The sequence below is a fragment of the Salarias fasciatus genome, chromosome 3 (assembly GCF_902148845.1).
Source record: "Salarias fasciatus chromosome 3, fSalaFa1.1, whole genome shotgun sequence".
Taxonomy (NCBI): Eukaryota; Metazoa; Chordata; class Actinopteri; order Blenniiformes; family Blenniidae; genus Salarias; species Salarias fasciatus.
In genome coordinates, this window is record NC_043747.1 from 473,300 (window position 1) to 490,607 (window position 17,308).

Below are 17,308 nucleotides of genomic sequence, written 5' to 3' on the forward strand. Positions count from 1 at the left end.
TGTGTGTGTATTTCCTGAACATAACAATGGTTGTTTTCATTTCAGCTGTTGGATTTTGAGATGGGATGCTTGGATCCAGAACTTCCTCCACAGAGTGAGGCTGTGCAGCTCCAGCACCATGCTGGCGCTGAACGGCCTTGCTGCCATCATGACCCCTGGTAACCCCGCTGACCCCGCTGACCCTGCTGAGGAGCTGCTGGTGGACTCAGAGATGCTCCATCAGACCAGCTGGACAGACGAGCCTGCACTTGGCTACTGTGGATTCTGGGAGTTCTCCAGCTGGTCCTGGATGTAGTTCTATCAAGAACCACACTACTGCAGCTCTTCCACCATATGATCCACGTGAAAAGTGCACCAACGCTAACAGTCACAGCAGAAGTTCTGACAGTCGGAATCTTTGGCGACTTTCATTCACAACATGGATTTTTACCAGAACACGAGGATGAAAGGAAGCGTGAAGCTTGTTACCAACTTCTGCCCTCTTTACTCCTCTACTGTCAATGTTAGTGATGAAAAGAAAACGCCAAACAGAAGAGATTTCAAAAAGCAGAGTAGAAAACCACTTTCTTTATTCACAAATAGATAACATTTTCAGTGTTTCCAAAGATTGTCAGAGTAAAACATTTTCTGTGTTTTCTACCTCGAACTGTACAGCAGGTGGGCCGCAGCCGGCTGAACCGCATGCACACATCCACACACTCTACACACTCACTTCCTGTCACCAAAATAGATCTGAGTACAAAATATAGAAGAGCTCTGTGTGGACGTCCCGGAGCTCCGGCTCTTCCTCTGCTGCTTCAGCTTCACAAAAATAGACGGCGCTCTGCTGCGGTCGGCCGGAGGCCAGGCGGCGGCTGGCCAGGGCGCCCCCTGCTGGCCGCTTTAGGAAGCCAGCCGGAGCAGCGGGAGTCGGTGTCCTCACTTCAGACAAGACGCTACATCCTGCGTGCTAACAGGCTGCGGCTAGCTGGCTAGCTGCCGAACGTCACAGCTAACAGTGGAATGAGGAGGGCTGTGGTCATGAAAACACCACGCTGCACCTCAGCTTAGAAGCCTGGACTGGACCTGAGGCAGAGTCCAGGTACCGGCCTGTAACTGGAACCAAATCTGGCAAAGATGTTTCGAGTGGAAGGTTTTCAGAAATGCTTCACCGAACAAGCAGCCGTCTGAGAGAGTGGCGCCTCAATGACACCAATGTTTGAAGAATTATCCAAGACGAGAATTTAAGATCTGCTGAAAACCGTCCAGCTTTCAGTCCGGGTGGAAACAGATCCAGTTCCCAGGAGCTGCATCTCATCTCATCTCATCTCCACAACATCTACAATAAACCCAGCGGGGCGGCGGCGACGGGCCTGAGCGCCACGGAACCACACGGCAGGACATGGCACAACGCAAGCTAAGACCGCCACTGCAGGACTCCCACCCACCTCACACTCAACAGCACGCCTTCAAAATAAAGGTCCTGCTCAGCGGAGCCAGGGAAAACAGGGTCTGAACATGGCTCCCGTTCAGGAAGCAACACTGCTGGGCCAAGTTCTGAAGAGGAAGGAAACTCAGAGAACAGTCTGAACAACACCCGAGAACAACACTCTACAGTGGAGAACTCAGACATTCAAATGGACAGAACACCAAGCTGGATTGTTGTTATGGTGACCCAAGACTGTGGACTGGAACCAGGACCAGGGCCAGGGCCAGGGCCAGGGCCAGGGCCAGGACCAGGACCAGGAGACTCTGGACTGAGAACATGGCCTCCTTGGCTCCCATCTCTAGAACATATACTGCTGTTGTGACACTCGTTCCGACTGACGGGTTCTGGACCAGTTCCACTGCGGATCCTCACTGGACTCAGACGGGATGATGCCGGGAAAAACAGCCTTCTCAGAACATCTTCTACATTTCAGATTCCTGTTTCCCCTCCACGCCGTTGACAATAGTTCCACCACATCTGTTTGGCCGAGTCCAGCTCATTTACCTTGGAGTATCTGCTGATATCTGATGACGTAACAGGAAACAGGAAGTAGGAAGCAGGGAACAGGAATGACACCAAGCAGAAGAAGTGGACGGTGTCTGAGGAAACCCTGAGAGCAAACACCAGAGGGGAGGCGGTCCACAGTTGTTCAGACAGGACCCTGGAGGGGCGGCGCAGGGCGGAGCCCGGGGGGGGGGGGGGGCGCAGGGCGGAGGCCGGCTCTTGATCCAGCGGAAGGTGGAGATGTCTGAGCACCATCAGAGCAGACCTCCAGCAGGTAAACACTCTGCTCAGGGAGGACCAGAACCTGATGAGCTCTCAGGTCTGTCGTCCATCTGGGAGGACGCTGTATGACCCGCTCCAGGCGGGGCCTGGTGGACCAGGACTGGACGTGGTGGGTCACAAATGCCTTCAAAACGATGTTTTCAACCAGGACTGCTTCAGCTCAACACGTCCCAGCGGTGAGACCGCCCTCTGCTGGCACATTCAGGGAACTACAACCAACAATTCAGACATACTACCTGCCAAAGGTTACCTGGACTGGACCCAGCGTCCCCGTTACCATGGAAGACCCTCCAGGACTGCGACCCCCCCCTCAGGAAGTCGTCCACCTCTGCAGCCTGTCACCTCTGTCACGGTACAAAACCTTTACAGAACTTCGACTCGTTAAGAAGCAGAAATCTTCATCTGGTGCAACAGAACGTAAAAACTACTGGATGAGACAAAGGACGATCACTGGACGAGCTTCACTTGATCAACACAGGAGCTGCATGAGCCAGACTCCGCTCTGCACTCAGAGAAGCACTCCAGACCTGGAGCCCCGGCACAGCCCCAGCAGCCTTCAGGCCAGTCACAGAGGATGAAGACCGGACCTGAGGAGGCTCACGCTCCGGGGACATTCTGACTCGTCAACAAGACCAGGCGAAGACGGAGCCGTCAGCAACGCCGCAAGGTCATCCTGACCTGCCCGCCTCCACGTCACACCTGAACCACAGCTGCTCGGGGTCGCAGCGCTGCTGCTGTTTGACCTGAAGAGCAGAACCATGAAGGAACCGTCTCCTTCTGAAGGTCCTGGATGCTGTCGCGGCCGTGCACGGGGCTGGATGGTGTCGCGGCCGTGCACGGGGCTGGATGGTGTCGCGGCCGTGCACGGGGCTGGATGGTGTCGCGGGGCTGGATGGTGTCGCGGCCGTGCACGGAGCTGCGCCGGCGGATCCTGGTCATGGCGTCCAGCAGCCTGACCGCCCTTCAGCACCGGCCAAGCCCAGCTGGCCGCATGCAGCACACACAACCCGCCTTTCCCAGAGTTCCCAGCTGTACCAAGCCAACAGGCTGGAACCCACGACCAGAGCGGAGTGAGGATGAGGATGACATGTTCACTCCGCTGCTGCAGGCCACACAGGGACAGACGCTCTGGTTAGACCTACTTCCTGTTAGACCTACTTCCTGTTAGAGCTACATCCTGTTAGACCTACTTCCTGTTAGGTCACTTCCTGTTAGACCTACTTCCTGTTAGGTCACTTCCAGGCAGTGAGGCTAGAGAAGCTGAATATAATCCGCGGCGGCGACCGGAGCTCCAGCATGGAGTTTATTCAGAGGTTCTTCAGTTTTCAGAGCGACGGCTGCAGCAGAGCCGTCCCCGGACTGTCCCCACGTCGTTTTTAAATAATAATGATCCGTTAGACACGTTCTATAAGCTGAACGGTGAGAGTCTGTGGAACATGTTCACCTTTCTCAGAAAACATAAAAAAGTCTGATAATGAAGAATGAACTCAAACTAAAACAGAAATGGCTGCTGAACTGGGTTGCTGGTGCAGGCTTTCTGACGCCGGCTGGAGTGGCAGCAGGGGGCAGCAGTGAGCCATCAGCTAGCTAACAGAGGCATCAGGTCACTACAACTGGAATCCAGGACAGGAGCAGAACAGGCTCCAAACAGCTGGACCGCCCGCTTCCATCTGGACCAGAAGCCGGAGCACGCCGCCCTCACATGGCAGCCAGCAGTACTGCAGCGATGAACAGGAACGCTGGAGCAGGCAGCTCAGGAGGAGCCCCACCCCCACTGAGCTGAAAACCCAGAGCGGCTCCAGTCAGTCCTCCGTGGCACCCAGTCCCTGCTCGCTCCTACAGGAATCAAACCGTGCCTCGTCCAGGTGGAGCCGCTCTGGTTTCCAAACAGGAAGTGTGTAGTAGCGTGAACACAGCAGGAAACCGTCTGGTCACACCTGCAGTCCCTCCTCCTGCTGGCTTCAGTGTGTCTAAAAATAATCACATTTCCAGAAGAAGCCTCTGAAGCACAGAGACGCTTCGAGAAGCTGCAGTCCAACATCTGACTGCTGCTACTGCGGTTCGGAATGGGGTCTGAACCAGATAAGCTGGAGGGGTTCACGACCCTGAAGAGTCCGTTTTATTTGATCTTACCAAACCTCTGTGAACAGATCCCACCGGATCCCTGGAGCCGGACCGCCTGAGGTGGCATCCTCGGCCCCTCAGCGGGACGGACGCCGTCCAGAGACCAGCAGGGCCTCAGACCCGGCCTCAGACTGGGATCAGGAGAGGCAGAGGGGGCTGGGGGGGGAGGCCAGGCTGCAGACGGGGGTGGGCAGGCCGTAGTGGGCGGGGTCGGTGAAGGGGAAGAGGCAGAGCAGGAAGAGCAGCACCCCCAGCAGGTAGCAGGTCAGGACGCTGAGGCGCCGCGGGTGCTCCAGCGCCGCGCCGATGGCCGGGAAGCCCATGTAGTTACAGAAGGAGTGGCACAGCACCGGGCCCACCAGGTGGCCTGCAGACACAGGACCGGAACGGCTGAAACAGGACCCGGGCGCCAGGACCCCCCGGTAACCCCCGATCCCCCCCTGATCACCCTGATCCCCCCCGATCACCCCTGATCCCGTTTAGCCACCCAGATGACCCTCATCCCCCCGATCCCCCCCCGATCACCCCGATCACCCCGATCACCCCCGATCACCCCTGATCCCCCCGATCCCCCCCGATCCCCCCCGATCCTCCTGATCCCCCCCGATCACCCCTGATCCCCCCGATCCCCCCCGATCCTCCTGATCCCCCCGATCACCCCTGATCCCCCCGATCCCCCCCGATCACCCCTGATCCCCCCGATCACCCCTGATCCCGCTGAGCCACCCAGATGACCCTCATCCCCCACAATCACCCTGATCCCCCCGGACTGGCAGGACTTGGTGTGTGTGGGTGCGGTGGACTGGGACGTCCCCCAGCTGGACGGACGGTGGACTGGGACGTCCCCCAGCTGGACGGACGGTGGACTGGGACGTCCCCCAGCTGGACGGACGGTGGACTGGGACGTCCCCCAGCGGCCGGGCTGCAGGTAGAACTCACCTGTCCGGATGAAGATGAAGGCGGTGTAGGCCCCGAACACCGCCGTGTAGGAGAACTGAAACACTGAGAAAAAGGGCGGGTCAGCCTCGGCAGGCGGACCTCGGCGCGGTGCGGCGTGCGGCGTGCGGCGTGCGGCGGGCCGGGACGCTCACCTGCAGACAGGAAGATCCCCGACAGCGTGCCCTGCCTGAAGCGCAGCAGCTCGATGACGTGGTGGAAGTGGGCTGGAGGACGGACACAGCGGGGTTACTGCGGGCGCCGGCGCCGCGGCGGCCGGCCGGCCGGCGGGACTCACCCACTCCGAAGAACAGGGGGCAGGTGAAGATGGCGGCGGCGGCCCCCGCGCACGGCACCAGCATGGGCAGCATGCAGGCCCGGAACACCAGCTCCTCCGTCAGCGGCGCCACCACCTGGTTCCTCAGCCAGCGCATGTCGCTGGCGCACAGCGTCCAGAACCACGGGTCTGCGGCGGAACACAGGGGGCGGAGCCTGGTTAGAGCGTTCCCTCACTGCTGCAGCCACCCGGCGCTCCGGCTCACCAAACACCACCCGCATCCCGTCCAGGAAGCTCCAGGGACAGTCCAGGGCCAGCTGCATGAGGGGGCCCAGGAACAGCACCTGCACACACACACACACACACACACACACACACACACACACACACACACTGCTGAAACAGGCCGACATGACTGAAGTGAAGAGCTGTAGTTTGATTGAAGCTGATTGGACAGTCTCTCCGCCTGAGTGTGTGTGTGTGTGTGTGTGTGTGTGTGTGTGTGTGTCTTACCATTGTGAGGAGCAGAGGAAGTATGATGGCAGGAATGAGGCCTTCGAAGCGGATCCCCATGAGAGCCAGCAGGGACGACCCAGTCTGAGACAGACACACACACACACACACACACACACACACACACAGATAAAGAGAGGCCAGCAGAAGGGGGTCCTGGTGGACCAGGAGCAGGATCTCACCTCCACTCCAGTAAACTCCCTCCACGTCCAGACGAAGACAGGAGACAGGCCGGACACGACGAGGACGCTGGTGAAGCGTCTCTTGATCACAGCAGGGTGGTCTCTGCGGGGACACAGGCAGGACCAGGGTCAGGACCAATCAGGACCAATCAGGACCAGAGTCAGGACCAGTCAGGACTAGAGGGAGGACCAGTCAGGACCAGAGTCAGGACCAGTCAGGACCAGAGGCAGGACTGCAGGACCAGTCAAGACCAGTCAGGACGGTTTAGTGCCCTGGTACTAGTGGAGTACTGATGGAAAAACTGATGGAGTGAAGCGCAGTGAAGTAGCAGTGGAGGAAGTGAAGAGTTTTTCAAAATAATCTAAAAGTATACTTTCGAAATAAAACCTTTATTTGCTGTTCAGTGTAATCCTCGCCACATTAATGTTAATACAGAGGATATGTTCTAAAGATGACTTGGTGGATCTTGTTCTAAATGTTTTTAAGATGTTATTGATAAACCTAGAAGAGAAGGACCAGATCAGGTCTAACGGGTCCCTCCACAGGACCCCCGTCCACAGCTTTGTCCGGGCTGCTGTGGAGCTGGAGGAGGTGCATGTGTGTCACATGATTACATGAAAGATAAATCAGGTTCTCCGATCTTCTGACCACTTCAGCCTGATGACAACACCTGAGCAGTGTGTCAGCGTGCCGTCTGCCACTGAGGTCAGAGGTCAACACAGTCAGACCGCAGCATTATTACTGTGAAGGGGACATTCAGATGTAGGGACTGGACAGGTGAAGGACGGCTGACGGAGCAGAACACTGTGAGAAGCTCCACCGCAGACATGGAGAAAAACCACATTCCCACAAATAAGACTGTCAGACACGGAGGGCTGCAGCCCGGGACTCCTGAGGACGCAGGACGTCCCGACAGACATGTCCTCCGTTCACATCTGCACGTGTTCCCGGCTGAGGAACCGAACCGAGTCCTCAGAACCTGAAATGACCCGGACCATGAGAGCCGACGGCCTCTTCTCCTCGGTCTGCAGTTTTAAAGCGGCCGTTGGCGGTTTAGAGCTGAAAAAAGAGGCGCCATCACGCGGCGGGCTCTGATGACGTATCACCCACACGGCACCGTCTGCCCGGGCCGCAGTCCTCAGGTTGAGAACCCCAGATTAAAGCCTCGGCCCCCGCGGAGCCGGGTCCCGGGTCCCGGGTCCCCGGCGGGGCGCGCGGTGTGCGGCTGGCTCACCTCGGCAGCTCGCTCCTCCACACGTACAGGCTGCCCACATAGGAGCAGGCCAGCAGCAGGCAGCAGACCACCGACACCGGGCACAGCCCGCCGCCCTGCGCCCGCAGCGCCGCCGACTGCTCCTCCTCCTCCGCCATGGCACCGAAGCGAACAGCCGCGGAGCGCCGGGCCGGCCGAGGCGCCGTCTAGCCGGATAGAAGCATCGCTCGGGCTCCGCCGGGTCTCCTGTCACACGAAGAGCTAACGGAGCTAGCCACGCGGCTAGCTTCTTCTTCTCCTCCGGATGGTCCCGCGCTCCGCTGTGCTGCCGCCCTGCGGCCAAGCGTCGCAATCACAGCCTGTTGTTTTTTGTTTTGATAAGTTGATCAGCCAAAAGACAAGAAAAAAAAAAAAAGGAAAAGAATATGTACAAAGTACATTTGAAGTGTAAAAAAGCCCCCCCCCCCCCCCCCGCCATCATTCACTTTGAGGAAAAGGTCAAAATATTGAGAATAAAGCAGAAATGTAATCTGAAGGACGAAGAGGAAACAATCGGTCCATTTTTAACACTGTCTGCAAAACGTCAGGGAGTCTGCAGTCTCCTCACAGTCCTGATCTGAACCTGCACTGTGTGTGAGCTACAGGAAGAACGTCTTTAGTACCAAAGCCAGTTCTGAAGTAGAGTTTCACCACATCGTCAAACTGTATGCAATACAGCATTTATTTTTTTTCAACATTTTCATTTTTTCTAGTTTTTATTTTATTTTTTTATTTTATTAGCATTATATTTTTTAAAGGGTTTTCATTTCCAAGTACTACATTTAACATTCTTACCCTCACACAGTAAATAATAAAAATTAAAAACAGTAATAATAATAAATCAAGTACATAAAAAAGACTAAAAAACAAAACAAAAAAAAGAGTGAAAAGGTTGCACAAATGGGTTGTTTATACAGAGTTCAAAATCATACAAATTCTGGTCGCATTGGCAAAATGTATGTTTTCCATTTTTTTCAAATGTATCCTTTTGGAGTCTATTAGAAAAAGTGATTCGTTCCATGGCATACAGAGTGTAGACAATCTTATGCCATCCATCCGGTTTTTTGACATCAGGTTCGAAACATTTCTTTGTTATACACTTACATGCTGCTGAACTCAACATGCCAAATCATTTCTTTGATTCATCGTCTGTATCCACTGTCAACAGACATCCAAACAGTATCTCATCGCAGTTTCAGGCCATTCCTCCCGGCTCTGATCTGATGCTGCCCAGAAGCTCTGAATCAGGGAACAGGACCAGAGCAGCTGGAAATGGTCGGCTTTATCTACACCGCAACCTCTCCACCAGCTGGATGAGCCAGAGTAACGGGGGCTGTGAGCCGGTGTTATGAAGAAACGGTTCAGGCGTTTCCAACCAAAATATCTTCATGAACTTGAACAAGATATTTTCATTGGAGAGTGCTATGTTTCAGCCATATCTTAGCTGAATTTTTACTATGTACATCGTGTTCCCATTTTTGTTTTATATATTCTGTATTTGATTTGTTTGTGGCCTGGAGACCCTTATACAGTCTGGAGATTAATTTCAATCCAGAATCATCCTGATATGATCGAATAAATATATTTACAACAGCGTTTTCAAACACTGCTTTGTCAGTGAAACTGTTAATATAATGGTGTGTTTTTAGGAACCTGAAAGAAGTAATTATTCTTTAAGTTATATTGTCTTTGGATTGAGGTAAAGTCTCTCATGGTTTCCTTGTGGAAGAAGGTACAGAACGAAGTCAAGCCCAGCCCTGCCCAGTTCTCATACATCTTATTCCCTGAATTGCCCCTGGTGGATGGACTGAGCGCCTTGCATGGCAGCCGCCTCCACCGGTGTGTGAATGTGTGTGTGAATGGATGAATGTGATCCTGCAGTGTAAAGCGCTTTGGCCTCTGCTAATGCAGTAGAAAAAGCACTATATAAGTGTAGTCCATTTACCATTTATTCATTCTGTTTGGCTCAAAATCTAGGTCAGTAGAGACCCACCTTAATATTTGTATCTGTTTATGCAGATTATTTTTATTTACAAACTTTAGCCAAAGCATCAGTGGTAAATGAATCCACTGGTTTCGTTGTTGCATCCGTTTCCTGATAAATCTTCTGTCTCCCAGTACTGCCTGAACTGAACAGTCATTTTAAGTTTTATTTCAATTTCCTTCCACCTGGCTTCATAGTCTGTATCACACCAACATACCAGTACTCCAAACAGGGCAGGGCGAGACCCCTCCCCCACCCTCACATAACTGAAGAGCTTTTAACCTCATTCTTGGTTTTCTTCCCTGCCAGATGAATTTAGAAATACTTTTATCCCATTGGTTGAATTGATCATTGCCAATGACAATAGGTAGAGTTTGAAATAAGTACTAAAAGGGGCGACAGTAGCTCAGTTGGTAGAGCAGGTTGTCTTATAACCGGAAGGTTGGTGGTTCAATCCCCGCTCCTGCAGGCGTAAAACTGTCGTTGTGTCCTTGGGCAAGACACTTCACCCATGTTGCCTAGTATGAAAGGTTTGAGAGTGAATGGTTGGTGGTGGGAGGGGCCGATGGCGCAAATTGGCAACCTCGCTTCCGTCAGTCTGCCCCAGGGCAGCTGTGGCTACAGTCGTAGCTTACCACCATCCGGTATGGTGTGAAAGGGTTGATGTGATATTGCAGTGTGAAGCGCTTTGGGCTCTGTCAAGCAGGGTGAAAAGCGTGTGTAGTCCATTTACCAAAAATGTATGAAGGATGCTCATTTTTATAGTAATATAGGTATTTTATAAAATCTGTGTCCTAATTTGTTTGAATTTTAGAAGTAACTATCTTATTTGGATTGTAGCTGAAGCTAAGTAATTGTGTTTTACGAATGTTCAGTTTATAACCAGATATCACACTAAATGAGTCTAGATATGAGAGTAGATCTGAAAGTAAGCACCTGGATTTGTTAAATAGATTAAGGCATCATCTGCAAACAACGAGATCTGATGCTCCTGGCCACATATTGTCACTCCGGTAATATTTCTGTTATGAATAATACCTTGTCGGTTCGTTGTGGGTCTGTCTGCGTGCTCTGTGGGCTCTGCCTGCATCTCAGCTCTGCTTGCCCTGCATTCCTGTTTCCCTGCGTCCTGGAAATAAACTAGCTGAACTGGCGGGCATCTGGGAATCCCGAGAGCGGTGGCGACGGGACGGGGAGCAGGGGCTCTGCTTCAGCGAGAACCGCTGGTTCCAGTCCGCTCAGGACGCTGCCGTCACGTCAGAAGCTAACACCGCTGAGGACTCCGCCACCACACTAACAGCTGACGCTGCGCCATGCTAAGAGCTAACAACTGCTACAGCTAGGCCTGCTACACCCTCTGGAGACCAGGCTAGCCAGCTTGGCCTGCTACACCTCCCTGGACCTTGGGTAACCACACAAAACTGCAGCACTGTCACTAAGCAATCATTCGTGATGTGCAGTAAGATGAAGATGATGGCATTGCTTTTTACGTTATTAGGCTGCTTGGCAGTTTGGGATGTAGGACAAAACATGGTCTTCTGTGTGAGTACTACTGTCGAGGTGCTGAGAATGCAGGATACTTACTATAGCGGCACTAGTTCTGCAGCCGGGCACTCTGTTCATTCACTGACCTTGGTTCTGGTCATCAATTTGTTGCCAGTTTTTCCAGTGAACCTACCCAAACTCCAAAGCACTTTTGCTTTATATCATTTGACTGCTTCACTTAAAGTTCACTTAAAGCTCGGGTAGGCGATGTTGTCCAAAAGCACTTTTAGTCATACTGAGTGAAATGCTCCTTCCCCCTGGGAGAAGTCAATACATTATGTGGACGGAAAAAGGTGCAGAAAAAATCTGACAACAGTAGCGGCCAAAGGACAGTAAAAACTCCGACCAATCATAAGGCGCGGACCACTCTTAAGACACCAATCAAATCCCTTCACCGTTCTACCAGCCCTCTGCGCGTACATTTCAATGGCGTGCGCTGGCCCTGGTTCAGTGCGCACGTGCGTTGCCAAGGCGCTCTCGGCGCTCGCGGCTCGCGTGAAAGATAGAAGGAAGCGGAGCGGCGCGCTGCGCTCTTATGCGCGTTGTGTGCAGCAGTCAGAAAGGTTCATAACATTGGAGGCGATCACAAACTCCGTGTGCGTGGCGCTCCCGTGTCCAGTGTGTTCGCTCCCAACGGGAGCTCCTCCAATGGGGTGGGAGCTGGGCAGAGCCTTGAGGAGATGCTACGTTCGTGCTACATGCTAGTTTTCCAAGATCGCCTAGCTTTAAAGCTAGGGTAGACGATGTTGTCCAAAAGCACTTTTTTAATACAAAGGCGTATTAGCACGTGAAGTAAATCCGAATGGTTATAAAACATTTTAAAAGATGTGTTTTTCTTTTCAATCCGTTAAAATAGCATTTTGATGTGCACAGATCTGTACAAGCATAGTGCTCCGTGGAAGGATATACCGGAGCACAGCAGTAGAAGCCATAGACTCAGCCGTTGTGCGCCGGCATATCCTTCCGCTGAGCTCTGCCATGCGCAGGTCTGTGTATCAAAACGTTATTTTAACGGATTGAAAAGAAAACACGTCTTTTAAAATGTTTATAACCATTCGGATTTACTTCACGTGCTAATACGCCGTCCCCTGGACCACTGGAAGGAGGATTTTGTCCACTTTCGTCAGTCTGGCTCTGTCTCCTCTTCACCTCCAGCAGCTGAGCTAAGCTAACTATGATGCTAACAGCTGGGAGGAAACCGCTGGACGCACAGACACAGCAAAGGTATTTATGAGCTTATCTCACTTTGTAAATGATAGGGATAGGGCGTGGGTCCAAAATGTACGGCGTATTCCTTTAATGTACGTAGTGTATTACCTAAAATGGACATGGTCAGAATTTGGATCAAATCAGCAGATGCAGATATTGCGATATTTTCAGAAACCTGATTGAAAAAAATCCATCTCTGACGATGATATTTCCTTACCTGGATACAATGTATATCGAGCTGACAGACCCAAGAAGGGAGGAGACATAGCTATTTATGTCAGATCAAAATTTGTTGCCTCAGTTGTTCTGTCCCAGACTATTTGTAAACAAATGGAGTTTCTGGCCTTAAATGTGGAAGCAGCAAAACCTTTATCCATTCATGTAGACCTCCTTCTGCCTCCAAGGAGGCATTGTCCTCCTTAAAGCACTTCTTGTCCAAACTGAATTATAAGGAACTTTTAATGGCTGGCGATCTGAACTGGGATTGGCTCACTACAGCATCTGATGAATTTAAATCTTTCTGTGACTCCATCAATCTTAGCCAGTTGGTCAGCCTGCCAACAAGGCCAAATCTTCAGAAACCTCATAAGTCCACTTTGATTGATTTAATTCTCACTAATGTCCCTCATAAATTCTCCTCTTTGGGTGTCTTCTGCAATGATGTAAGTCATCATTGTACTGTTGCTACTTGCAGGGACGTTAAAATCCCAAAAAGTTAAACCACATATTGTTTGAGAAATTTAAAAATGTTTGATGAACAAGCCTTTCGTCATGACTTGGCCTTGGTCAACTGGGACCGTATATGTTTGTTGACAGAAGTCTAGCTTGCATGGGCATTTTTTAAAGAAAGTTTTGAAAAAAAATTTATGCAAACATGCTCCTTTTAGGAAATTCAGGGTGAAAGGATGAAACAACTCCTGGTTTCCCCTGAACTGTCAGATGCTATCCATCAGCGTGACTGGGCGTGGGCCAAAGCCAGGAAAAGTGGTTCTGCTGCTGACTGGTTATCTTTCAGACCACTGCGGAACAAGTCTACATCTTTAATCAACAAATCTAAATCCAAATATTACTTAACTGTGACAACTGTTTTGCAGCTGACCCCTCTATGTAAATCATTTTGGAATATAAAACTATAATCCATTCCAGAGTAGTTGTCGTAGACATGAGAAAAAAAAGTATAGTCTCTCTGAATTTGATTAAGTTCTCTCCAAAAATCAAGAATCAGAGTTCTCTCATTGTCAATTTGACTTTTTCTGTCAATTTATTTGCTCCTTTTGTCAGTGGATTAGATGAATCCAGTCAGAGATTCAGATCACCCCCCCAGTATCGACATGCCCTCTGCTTCTAAGGCGATCAACCCAAATATACCTTTACATAACTCTCTGTTGGACCCTGGGGGGGGGGGTGATACATTTATGATTGTAATCAAGGCTCCCTGTAGATAGCCTTTGGTTAGAACATCTCCCCTCAGTGTCTGCTTTCATCTGAATAATATCAAAATGTAATCTATTTACACACTTTAATTTTCAGCATGTTCTGTTTGGATGGAGTTGATGTGCTCCCCCAGCAGGTGGCAGCAGAGAGTCTGGTGTTTGGACCAGACTTCAGAGGTGGCAGAACTAAATTCCATCTGCATCAGTGAGTTCTGCTGGACGCTTCTGTTTTTCAGTGCGGTTCTAAACAGTAACGTTCTGACGCTGTTCACACACTGCATCGTGTTCCGGCAGCAGCCACTGATCACACCTCCTCAAGGTTCTATCGTAGAACCGCTTTCTGGTCCTGGAACTCTGAACATCCTCTCTGCAGGTGCAGGACGTGAGGCTGTGGACAGACCAGCACCCTCCTCCAGGCCAGGCTCCCTGTGGCAGACGGGGACCTCATGAGACCAGGCTCCCTGTGGCAGACGGGGACCTCATGAGACCAGGTTCCCTGTGGCAGATGGGGACCTCATGAGACCAGGTTCCCTGTGGCAGACGGGGACCTCATGAGACCAGGTTCCCTGTGGCAGACGGGGACCTCATGAGACCAGGTTCCCTGTGGCAGACGGGGACCTCATGAGACCAGGCTCCCTGTGGCAGACGGGGACCTCATGAGACCAGGCTCCCTGTGGCAGACGGGGACCTCATGAGACCAGGCTCCCTGTGGCAGACGGGGACCTCATGAGACCAGGCTCCCTGTGGCAGACGGGGACCTCATGAGACCAGGTTCCCTGTGGCAGACGGGGACCTCATGTAGAGCTGAGTCAGTACGGTGCCTGATGGACAAGCAGCTTGTTGTTCCATCCGTACTTGTGAACGGTCTTCTGGACGTCCGTCCAGCCAGCTGTCTTCCCCAGGAGACCCGGACTGAGAGCTTCTAAAGGACCTCTGGTCTGGAGCTCCTGAGGACGCCAGGCTCAAGTCAACATCTGTCCCCTCCTGCTGCTGCTGGATCAGTGGATACAGCTGGACTCCTGGACTAGGTTCTGTCCATCCTGAACCAGAACCAGCAGTGAACCAGTGTGTTCAGCTCAGGAGTGTGTTCAGTAGAGGAGTGTGTTCAGTAGAGGAGTGTGTTCAGCAGAGGAGTGTGTTCAGCTCAGGAGTGTGTTCAGCTGAGGGTTGTGTTCAGCAGAGGAGTGTGTTCAGCTCAGGAGTGTGTTCAGCTGAGGGTTGTGTTCAGCAGAGCAGTGTGTTCAGCAGAGCAGTGTGTTCACCTCAGTAGTGTGTTCAGCAGAGCAGTGTGTTCAGCAGAGCAGTGTGTTCAGCTGAGGGTTGTGTTCAGCTCAGGAGTGTGTTCAGCTGAGGGTTGTGTTCAGCAGAGCAGTGTGTTCAGCAGAGCAGTGTGTTCAGCTGAGGGTCGTATTCAGCTCGGGAGTGTGTTCAGCAGAGCAGTGTGTTCAGCAGAGCAGTGTGTTCAGCAGAGCAGTGTGTTCAGCTGAGGGTTGTGTTCAGCTCAGGAGTGTGTTCAGCAGAGGAGTGTGTTCAGCTCAGGAGTGTGTTCAGCAGAGCAGTGTGTTCAGCAGAGCAGTGTGTTCAGCTGAGGGTTGTGTTCAGCTCAGGAGTGTGTTCAGCTCAGGAGTGTGTTCAGCAGAGGAGTGTGTTCAGCTCAGGAGTGTGTTCAGCTCAGGAGTGTGTTCAGCAGAGCAGTGTGTTCAGCTGAGGGTTGTGTCAGTTCCACGTCAGGGATCGTCTCTCCACATCGGGTCCTGTCTCTTCAGGCTGACAGGATGTTGTGAAGGACTGGGACTGGACGGGCTCTGTGTCTGAATGCAGCTGGAACCATGAAGAGCTGGACCAGCAGCTTGCGTTCAGTCCTGGACCAGGCTGATCGGGGCCAACAGGGCCGACGCTGGTTCTTTAAAGAGGAGGAACGTCGGAGGGGAACAGCGGGAATCAAAACAAACACTTGAAGCACTGACGGGTCTCTCAACAGGAGTCACAGCGGGACGGACAGAAAGCCCCGTCCTGAGCCGCTGAGCAGAGGCCACAGGTCTGTAGCTGGATCTCCATGAGCAGTGTGACGGTGTGTGTTCATCAGGCCCGAATAAACCACGCAGGACAGAAGCAGCAGGTGTCTTTATTTCTGTTGCTATAGCTCCACCAATCAGCATTCAGGATACACAGAGACAGACGGGAAGCTACACCAGCCTTCAGCAGCGGCGGCGGGGGACGGACGGCGGCGAGGCAGAGGGCCGGCTCTCCCGCTGTATGGCACTGGCGTCAGGTTCTATCGGTAGTATTGCTTTGAAACAGCCTCTGCCCTGCTGCCCTCCTGCCCCGGCCGAGGACCGGCTCCGTCACCCACGGACTTATTGCTAACATGGACACACCCACAGCTGGACAGCTGGACACACCGCCCACTGCTCCACAGTACAAAGGTAGACAAGGAATAACAGTCCAGTACACGGCAGGGGGGGGCATGCACAGGTGTATGATGGGAGGGACAGTCTCCCACTGGAAGTGAGGAGGAGGAGGAGGAAGAGGATGAGGAAGAGGAGGAAGAGGATGAGGAAGAGGAGGAGCACCCCTCACTGCTGTCTTCTATTTCCAGCTTTTAGGAAACGGGAGCAGTCTGGAGCAGAGGATTTCAAAGTGTGGATTAGCGAGCCTCCCCAAGGAGAAGTCAAGAGCATGGTGCCCCCCTTCACCTGCTGGGTTAGTCGGAGCGGTGGGGGGGTCTCGCAGGGCACACTGCACGGCTGCTACGGAAGCCCACGTGCAAAAGGCGAACCGCAGTATTTTTTTTCCCTCTCTCTTGCGTCACCCCTCCCCTGAAACCCTCTGGCGCCCCCCAGGGGAGGCCTCACACTCTGGAAACCGCTGGTCTACAGGAAGATGAAGCTGTCTGGAGGAAACTGAAGCTGTCTGGAGGAAGATGAAGCTGTCTGGAGGAAGATGAAGCTGTCTGGAGGAAGATGAAGCTGTCTGGAGGAAGATGAAGCTGTCTGGAGGAAGATGAAGCTGTCTGGAGGAAGATGAAGCTGTCTGGAGGAAGATGAAGCTGTCTGGAGGAAGATGAAGCTGTCTGGAGGAAGATGAAGCTGTCTGGAGGAAACTGAAGCTGTCTGGAGGAAGATGAAGCTGTCTGGAGGAAGATGAAGCTGTCTGGAGGAAACTGAAGCTGTCTGGAGGAAGATGAAGCTGTCTGGAGGAAGATGAAGCTGTCTGGAGGAAGATGAAGCTGTCTGGAGGAAACTGAAGCTGTCTGGAGGAAGATGAAGCTGTCTGGAGGAAGATGAAGCTGTCTGGAGGAAGATGAAGCTGTCTGGAGGAAGATGAAGCTGTCTGGAGGAAACTGAAGCTGTCTGGAAGAAACTGAAGCTGTCTGGAGGAAGATGAAGCTGTCTGGAGGAAGATGAAGCTGTCTGGAGGAAGATGAAGCTGTCTGGAGGAAGATGAAGCTGTCTGGAGGAAGATGAAGCTGTCTGGAGGAAGATGAAGCTGTCTGGAGGAAGATGAAGCTATCTGGAGGAAGATGAAGCTGTCTGGAGGAAGATGAAGCTGTCTGGAGGAAGATGAAGCTGTCTGGAGGAAGATGAAGCTGTCTGGA

The 17,308-nt window shown here is 52.4% G+C and overlaps 1 protein-coding gene across 2 annotated transcripts; it reads right to left on the reverse strand.

The window, feature by feature from the left end:
- Nucleotides 1-537: 537 nt before the first annotated feature.
- Nucleotides 538-7,787, reverse strand: rce1a (Ras converting CAAX endopeptidase 1a). 2 transcript variants are annotated; one of them, XR_003931248.1, is made up of 9 exons: nt 7,522-7,787; nt 6,287-6,389; nt 6,105-6,188; nt 5,857-5,935; nt 5,613-5,780; nt 5,470-5,541; nt 5,318-5,380; nt 3,472-4,745; nt 538-3,440 (listed from the first exon to the last, which is right to left on the reverse strand). XR_003931248.1 is itself a non-coding variant. In XM_030088230.1 (8 exons), exons 1-8 carry the CDS (start codon nt 7,656-7,658, stop codon nt 4,516-4,518), a joined length of 936 nt encoding a protein of 311 aa, XP_029944090.1. In that variant the 5' UTR covers nt 7,659-7,787; the 3' UTR covers nt 538-4,515. The 2 variants fall into 2 exon arrangements, 1 of the variants encoding a protein (XP_029944090.1); XM_030088230.1 differs by having other exon boundaries at nt 538-4,745.
- Nucleotides 7,788-17,308: the final 9,521 nt, after the last annotated feature.

Bases quoted from the DNA above. Each gene is read 5' to 3' on its own strand.
- rce1a (XM_030088230.1), bottom strand. From the start codon at position 7,658: ATGGCGGAGGAGGAGGAGCAGTCGGCGGCGCTGCGGGCGCAGGGCGGC. The intron at 5,936-6,104 runs GTAAGACACACA...GTGTGTGTGCAG, and splicing joins TTCCTCTGCTCCTCACAATG to GTGCTGTTCCTGGGCCCCCT. The intron at 4,746-5,317 runs GTGAGTTCTACC...CTGTGTCTGCAG, and splicing joins CTTCATCTTCATCCGGACAG to GCCACCTGGTGGGCCCGGTG.